The sequence below is a fragment of the Fonticula alba genome (genome assembly GCF_000388065.1).
Source record: "Fonticula alba strain ATCC 38817 unplaced genomic scaffold supercont2.3, whole genome shotgun sequence".
NCBI classification, from domain to species: domain Eukaryota; order Rotosphaerida; family Fonticulaceae; genus Fonticula; species Fonticula alba.
The window spans coordinates 2,175,674-2,183,173 of NW_009242973.1; the positions used below are offsets into that span (position 1 = coordinate 2,175,674).

General features: G+C 65.4%; 3 protein-coding genes across 3 annotated transcripts in view; 1 reads left to right on the top strand and 2 right to left on the bottom strand.

The window, feature by feature from the left end:
- The first annotated feature begins 433 nt into the window (after positions 1-433).
- H696_02244 (hypothetical protein) lies at positions 434-1,536 on the top strand. The gene is made up of 2 exons (XM_009496146.1): positions 434-954; positions 1,211-1,536. The coding sequence occupies exons 1-2, from the start codon at positions 456-458 to the stop codon at positions 1,423-1,425; spliced, it is 714 nt and encodes a 237-aa protein (XP_009494421.1). The 5' UTR covers positions 434-455; the 3' UTR covers positions 1,426-1,536.
- Positions 1,537-1,559: 23 nt separating this feature from the next.
- On the bottom strand, positions 1,560-2,738 carry H696_02245 (hypothetical protein). Its single transcript, XM_009496147.1, has 4 exons — positions 2,554-2,738; positions 2,274-2,426; positions 1,877-2,123; positions 1,560-1,796 (listed from the first exon to the last, which is right to left on the bottom strand). Exons 1-4 carry the CDS (start codon positions 2,608-2,610, stop codon positions 1,780-1,782), a joined length of 474 nt encoding a protein of 157 aa, XP_009494422.1. The 5' UTR covers positions 2,611-2,738; the 3' UTR covers positions 1,560-1,779.
- Positions 2,739-3,965: 1,227 nt separating this feature from the next.
- H696_02246 (hypothetical protein) overlaps positions 3,966-7,500 on the bottom strand; it is a gene marked incomplete at its 5' end in the record, with an annotated part of 4,725 nt that continues 1,190 nt past the window's right edge. Inside the window, 2 exons of the mRNA XM_009496148.1 lie at positions 3,966-7,130; positions 7,302-7,500. The exon at positions 7,302-7,500 is cut by the window's right edge and continues 1,190 nt beyond it. Of these exons, the coding sequence (XP_009494423.1) occupies positions 4,101-7,130; positions 7,302-7,500 (3,229 nt within the window). The 3' untranslated portion in view covers positions 3,966-4,100. The remainder of the gene's footprint in view (positions 7,131-7,301) is intronic.

Here is a 7,500-nt window from a genome sequence, read left to right on the forward strand (position 1 = left end):
CCCCCCCCCCACACACACACACATACACACACACACACACACACCGTCTCGCCTCTCTCCGTGTCCCTCCCCCCCGGTCCCGGAGACGCCGGGCCAGATCTCGCAGCCGTGTGGCCCATCGGCCGCGGCTGCCAACGTATGGGGGAATCAATCCGCGCCCACAGAACGGCCCCCCGGCCGGGGAGACTATTTCGTCGGCAGTCGTCTGCCCTGACGGGCGATCTGAGCGGGGCGCACTGCTCCCTTTTTCGGCCAGCAGGCCCGAGAGCCCCGGGTGAAGCCCGGGCGGACAGAGCCCCTCCCCCCCCCCCTCCCCCCCCAGCCCTGGCCACCTACCGTCGTCCATTCAGCCCTCGGGTGCCCTCTCTCTTTCGCTGCCCTCCCCCTTCCTTCGCACACTCTTCCCCTCCGGGTCTCGCTCGACCCCCGTCCCCCCCCCCCTCCCCACCGCAAACATGTCACACATCTTCCAGATGGCCACCCAGTCGATGACACACGCCCCGGACCTGGGCGTGTACCGACCTTTCTCGGAACGGGAGCTGAACAACGCTCGACACGACATCTTCGGCAAGTTGAAGGAGCGCGGCCCGGACGTGGCCCTGTCGTTGGAGGAGCTGTCGCAGCTGTGTCCGAATTACCACCTGCTGGAGAACCACCCATTGGTGGAGATCCTCCGGCGGGACGAGTTCATCGTCACGACGCCGGCGTCGGCCGACGGCACCGAGCCGGAGCGCTTCTCCTTCCTGGGAACACACCCGGAGCTTCGCACCGGCGAGGATTTGATGTCATTCATGCGAGCGCTCAGCCCGCACGGCATCATGCGCGAGGACTTTCGTCAGGACCGCGAAGCCGTCAAGGAGGCCATTGAGCAGGGCCTGCGCGACGGGACCCTCTTGTCGGTGGGCAGCATCATCTTTTTCAATGCCGAGCCCGGGGCACGGCCTGTAAATCGGGGTGCGTGTGTGTGTGTGTGTGTGTGTGTGTGTGTGTGTGTGTGTGTGTGTGTGTGTGTGTGTGCACTGATCGTTGGATACGCCGTGCGATTGGCCCGGCGCAACAAGTCGAAATCCAGCCTGTGCAAAACTAACCGCGTGGTATTTTTGTCCTGTCCCGTCCTGTCTTGCACGATCATCATTGCGGCCGCCGCCGCCGCCGCCGCTGCAATTCCCGCCACCACCACCATCGCCTGCAATCTGCCTGGCGAACACAGAAATCAAGGAGTACTGGGATGGCATCCGCGATGCCTCGGTGGAAGAGGTCCGTGGGTTCCTCTTCCGTGACCGGACAATCCCCTATGCCGATGCTTTCTCCAATCTCAATGATAATGGCACGCCGCGGGCTGGCGAGCCGATCAGCATCAGCCTCGGCACTGACTCGGCCGGAAACCGCTTGCGTGTTCCGATCAACAAACGTCGCCGCACCTAGACGGCCGCCTGCGTGCGTATGTGTCTATGTACCCGCATGACCGTCTGGCTAAACACTGCTTCCCTCAAACTCACCCGTGTACATGTGTGTATGCCTTTTGGTGGGAGGGGGAGGGGGAAATGGGGGGGTGGGGGGGGGAGGCTGTTCCTTGTTGTTGTTTTTTTCCCCCACGCTCGTGGCTTTCCGGAGGCGGGCGGTGGACGAAGAGAAGAAGGAGGGGATTTCTGGTATTTGGGTATATTTTCAAGCTCGCACGTGTGCGCGGTGGAGAGTGTACACCAAGGCGAGAGGCACAGCCACCCTCGGGTACACATGCATGCGCATCGATCGGCAAGGTGCGCAATGGGGGCTGGCTTACAGGAACTTGGAGCCTGATTATACAGGGGCGAGGGGACGGGAAAGGTATGAGGACCGGACACACGAGAAGACTGCGGCAACATGATTGACGTACTGCTGGTGCCCTTGTAGCCGTCATCGGCGATGATGCGCAGGCGAACAACGATGCCAAAGAAGAAGCCGATCGCCTGAATGCCAAGGCAAACATACGTGACGATCTCCGTCACCCGAGGGACCACGGCATCCGGCGACCCGAGCAGAGCCACCAGGAAGCTGTTATCCGCGCTGTACACTAGGACCTTGGTACGGACCAAGATCACCAGAATGCCCATCACCGTCCAAATGAAACACCAGAAGATGTACTGCACGGTCGTGTGTGTGTGTGTGTGTGTGCGTGTGCGTGCGTGCGCGTGCGCGTGCATTCAGCCGCACAGGGTGAAGGAAAAGGTGGAGATGAGTGATGGTGGGGCAACAAAGAGGAGGCAGGCGAGAAGTGCGTGCTGAATACGCACCACCAGCATGATCGACGCCGGCCACGACCGGCCGGACTTATGGCGAGTGGCCGCAAAGAGAGCCAGGATGGGGAAGAGCAGGTCAATGAGCCCCAGGTAGGCCAGGCGATTCTCCGGCACCAAGCCGGCCGTGACATTGAACAGAACCATGAACTACATGCGCGCAGAAGTGGTCGGACGAGGGTGCACGTGCAGGGACAGGGCCAAGAGGGGGGTATGTCAGCGCGGGTGATGCGTCACAAAAGCAAGGATGTCCCGGTGAAGCTGTGGCGCAGCGTACGATCTGGACGCAGAGGAGCACCACGAAGGGCAGGATGAGGCCGAGATTCACGGCCATGGCTGCGGGGAGGGAGAGGCACACGCGCGAGTGGGATGGAGCACCTTTCGCGGAGGAGAGAGGGGGCGGGGGAGAAAGGGAGGGGGAGGGAGAGGGAAAGAAGAAAGGAGGGGGGCCGGGCAGTGGGGAGGGGGGGGGGGAGAAGAACAATACGGTTCAGGTGAGTCCTGGCCATCTGCAAGGACGAGGGCTTTTCACGCCCGCCCTCCCACGACGCCGAAACCTATTGAGCGGCGCGAAACACCGCGTCCGGCAATCGGCCGGAGGCAAGCAGGGGGCATTATTGGCCGAAGCATCTCTCCCGAGAAAAGTCGAAAAACCCCCCCCCCCCCCCCCCCGCCTCGCTCGAGACGCTCGCGCGCGCTCGTCGTTCCCTCCCGTTGGGAGTCTCCCGGACCAGCGAGGTGCGACCAGCCCGCTGGAAGCCAGACCCGGGGGAGTACAGTGTGCTCCGATCTGCACACACACACACACACCCGCACCCGCACCCGCACCCGCACCAGCGCCCTGGGGCCCCCGGGAAGGGCAAGGGCGAGCTGGCTCGGGAATCACGAAAACGCCGGGAGTCTTCTGCCCGACTCTGACTCAGGCGTCCGCGGCGGCGCGGGAAAGGCCACTCTCGTTCTCCCCCCCCCCGGGGGGGGGGGGAATGAGAAGAGAACCCGAGCTGGCGGTCGTCGGGAATTCAGTTCTTAATCTTCCCCGTGATTAAAGGGGGGCGTGACACCATTGGAATCCGGCCCCAGGGACAACAGGCCCGCCTCTGCCACCACTTGAGGTAGTTCCCCCCCCCCCCGCCACCCGCCTCACATCCTCCCCGTGCATCTGTTTCCCTTTCCCTCCCCCCCCCTCCTGGCTTCCTGCCCCGTTCCCCCATATTGCGCTGCCTGTGCGCGGACATGCCAGGTGCACCACCCTCACAGGGTGCGCCACCCTTGTCTTGGCCCTCTCGCACATCGGCGCTCTATCTCTGCCTGGTCTCCTCGCGCTGATCTCTCTCTCTCTCGCTGCTTATGGGACGGGGGATCTCTCTCTCTCTCTCGCTCACACGCGACTCAATGTCTATACACAAGGTGCAAATGAGGCCCAGGGAGAGGGGTGTGTGTGGAGGGAAAGGGGAAAAGGGAAGCAAGGACAAAAATGAAAAACGAGCAACAGGGCGTTAGTAGCAACGGAAGGCACGGCAGCGCGGCAACTCGCAAGCCGAGAAGGCAGGAGAGGAACAGAGTCAGAGGAAGAGGGGAGGGAACGACAGACACGGGCGAGTTGCCCTGTCGCGTCCGTCCCCCCGACTGGAGGGGGGGGGGGGGGCACAGACACACGCACGCACGCACGCACGCCCGCATGCGCATGCGCATGCGCATGCGCATGCGCATGCGGGCGGCGCGCGGACGCGCAGTGACGCAGAGCCACGGAGGGGAGTTTTGCCGCTCCTCGTGACTCTCTGCACCACACATCGTGCAGACACCGCGGCGGCGCGTGGCGCGCCCCTACTCAACCTCGCTGTCGGAGAGGGGGTTTCCGGATGCCACGTCCGAGGAGGATGCCTCCTCGTCCTCCCCCTCGAGCGAGGACAGGACATCGTCGCCGGGGCCGGCGCGGCTGGCCGTCGCGGCAATGGCAGCCGTATGCTGCTGCACACGCTGAATGAAGGCCTTGGCTTCTTCGGCCTCGCCGACCTCCGGCTCGATGCGCGACAGCTCCGGCGAGAAGGGCACATTCAGACCGTCCCGGCGGTGGCGCAGGATGTGCCGACGCAGGGTGTCCGTATACTTGAAGGAGTTCCCGCAGTTGGGCACCGGGCACTTGAAGGTCCGGGCACCGGTGTGCGTCAGGTAGTGCCGGAGAAGGTGATGCCGGCGCTTGAAGGCCGCCGAGCACACCAGACACCGGTACGGCTTGTGGTCCACATGCAGAGCCCGGTGCCGGGATAGCTGTGTCGCCGTGCGGAAGGCCTTGTGGCAGGGCCGTGGCGGGGCTGGCTGCTCATTGTCATCGAGATTCTCCTCGTCGTCCACATCGACAAAGTCACACACGAATGGCCGCTCGCCGGTGTGAATGCGCATATGCTCCAAGAAGCCGCGCCGCTTGGAGAAGGACCGATTGCACAGGGTACACGTGGTGTTGGCCATATTCCCCTGGTCCACCTGCTGCACAAGGTCGATGGTGGAGATGTGCGGGTGGGAGGGCGCGTCCTCGCGCCGACCGGGCGAAGGGGACCGGCTGCCATCACCAAGCAGGGGGGGGCTGGCCCCGGCCACCGCCGCCGTGGCCGCCCTGGCCGCCGTGTCCCCCGCGACCGTCCGGCCTGCTGTTGTCGGGGAAAGACGTCGCCGCTGGCGTGTGGGTTCATTTTTGCCCGCATGCCGAGAGGCAGTCGTCGCATTCGTCGCCGCCGCCGCCGCCGTGGCCGCCACCGCCGGCCGGGCACGCTTGCCGGTGGGGGCAGCAGCTCCCCCAGAGGGGCCCAGCGAGGTGACCACCGTGGCATCAGCCCCGGCCAGGCTGTTGGCTGCCTGTGCCAGAAGCTGCATCGTGGTGTGAGCCGGGACCGGGCCCGGAGCTGTTGCTGCTGGGGCGGCGGCAGCGACGGCAGCAGGGGTCGAGTGGGCACCCTGACTTGAATCAGGGGCCGGCTGCTGGGCAGTATCATCCCCGGCAGATGCAACATTGCTTGGGTCCCCGGTCAAGGGGAAATTGTTGGACGCACCAGTGCCACTGGCACTGGGGTTGTGCATGGCCAGGGACTGGTCGAGCGGCGTGGCCAGCAACCACTGCATTGACTGGTTGTAGTCGAACAGAGCACCAGGGACAAGGTGGGCCCCGCCGCCGGCCACCAAAGCCAGGCCCTCACTCAATGTGGTCGACACCTGACTGCCAAGAGCATGCCCATGGGCATGGGGGGACCCGTGCGAGTAGACCGGCTGCTGCTGCTGCTGCTGCTGCTGCTGCTGCAGGGAGTGGTGCTGTGTCATCAGGTGCTGCAAGTGCTGCGGCGGTTGCTCCGACTGCGGAGGATGTGCCGGCGCCTGCCCCGAGTGCCCAGCCGCCGGCGTGCCATACGCAAAGTGGTACGGGTGGTGCAGCTGGTGATGATGATGATGCTGCTGCTGCTGATGATGATGATGATGGAAGGCGCCACTGGCGGTGAGTGGTGTCCCGCCACCGGCAGCGCCAGCATCCCCACCGAGCGCCGGGTACCCGCCATTGTGGGGGTGGTGGGCAGCCGACATGGACGCGGCCCCGGCAGGCCCAGGGTCTTCCCCGCCGGCCGACGAGTGATGGAGCGCAGGGGGATCAGCCGACTGCACCGCCGACGAGTCGAGCCCTCCCACGGGCAGGGAGAACTGCGGCAAGAACACCGGCGACTGGCCGCCACCCAGTCCGAAGCCGCCGACTGGCGGGGCAAACATGGGGTACGAATGGTCCGAGGGAACCGGCGACACGGACATACGCCGGTAGTGGCGGATCATGTCATCGTCCGAGGCGCCGGCCGCCTGGTCTGCCTCGGCCCCACCGCCATCCGGCAGCCGGAGAACATCCGCGAAGCCATGGGCATTCTGGGACTGGTGATGCGAGCCCCCACCAGTGAGGCTGGTATCCAAGGAGGAGCCAGGGGCCGCGGCGTCGGGGGATCTGACCTGACCGGCTGCTGCTGCTGCTGCTGCTGCTTCGTCGAAGAGGCCACCCTCGGCGGCGGATGCATCCAGGAGAACTGGCCGCCGGCCGGGTGACGCACTGCCCGAGTCGTGGAAACCCCCCGCCGGGTGATGGGGATGATGGGGCGAGTGCGGATGGTGGTGGGAATGGTGGTGGTGGTGGTGGTGGTGGTGGAAGGGACCCCCCGCCAAGCCCGACCCCGACCCCGATCCCGACGCGCTCGAGGAGGCACTAAGGCCGGAGGAAGATTGATGGGACGGATGGGAGTGGTGGAAGGAGCTGGCCAGAGGGGAGGAGGTGGCCATCAGGGCTCGGATGGTCGGCAAGTCCCCAATCAGCGACGATGAGGAAGGGTAGCTGCCATGGGACGCTGGCCCCCCGTGCGGCGACTGCCCAGGCCCGCCAGTCAGGAGGAAGGAGTCGCGCCGCCGAGGAGGCTGTGTGCACAGGTACCCCGATGCGGTGAAGTGCTCGGGCAGACTGCCGGAGCTCGATGGCGACCCCGGGGCAAGAGCCGAGCCGGAGGCCCCAGTCGCGGTGGCAGAGCGCTCATCCGAAGCCGCTGGCAGCCCCGCCGTCGCCAGTCCGGTCAGCGTGGCGCCCTGTGGGTGCTGCTGCTCGCGCGGCGGCGGCACCGCACCGGCATCACGAGCAGCGTACTCCGGCGATCCGGAGGGAGGACGCCCGGCCGACAAGTAGGGCAGAGCCGGACTGGCCGCCGACTGGCCATGCATCGAAGCAGCCGCCTCGCCAACAGCCGCGAACCGGCTACCTGACTGACCAGTGAGCGCCACTCGCACTGAGACCAGATGCGAGGCCAGTAGCTGAGCGGTATCGAGCGGCGCATCGGTGGTGGCAATCTGTGTGACATACATCGGAGAGGAGACGGGGATAGGTAGAGAGGTGGGGAAAGATGGGGGAAGAGAGAGAGGGGGGGGGGGGAGAGAGATGGATAAGGGGTGAGTGTCATTCTAGGGGAGGGGGAGATGAAAACGAGGGGTAGCATCCAAGCGCAAACACCGACGACGCACCGTCTCAATTGGCAGAGTGGCCTCCTGCTGCATGGTCACCAGGGACCCTGCCGGAGTGAGAAAGGCGAAATCCGTCCCGAGAGCAGCAGATCCCGGCTGGATGTGTGGGGGAAGGAGATGCCCGGCCCCGGCGGCCGCGGCGGCCGCGGCCAAGTCAAAACCTGAGGCGGCAATCTGCTCACGCAACGTCGTCAGAAGT

What these genes read in the sequence shown, in the direction of transcription:
- H696_02244 (XM_009496146.1), top strand. Translation starts at nt 456, where the DNA reads ATGTCACACATCTTCCAGATGGCCACCCAGTCGATGACACACGCCCCG. An exon ending in GGCACGGCCTGTAAATCGGG is followed by an intron (nt 955 to 1,210) that starts GTGCGTGTGTGT and finishes TGGCGAACACAG; the next exon opens with AAATCAAGGAGTACTGGGAT.
- H696_02245 (XM_009496147.1), bottom strand. Translation starts at nt 2,610, where the DNA reads ATGGCCGTGAATCTCGGCCTCATCCTGCCCTTCGTGGTGCTCCTCTGC. An exon ending in TGCTCCTCTGCGTCCAGATC is followed by an intron (nt 2,427 to 2,553) that starts GTACGCTGCGCC and finishes GCGCGCATGTAG; the next exon opens with TTCATGGTTCTGTTCAATGT. An exon ending in CGGCGTCGATCATGCTGGTG is followed by an intron (nt 2,124 to 2,273) that starts GTGCGTATTCAG and finishes ACGACCGTGCAG; the next exon opens with TACATCTTCTGGTGTTTCAT.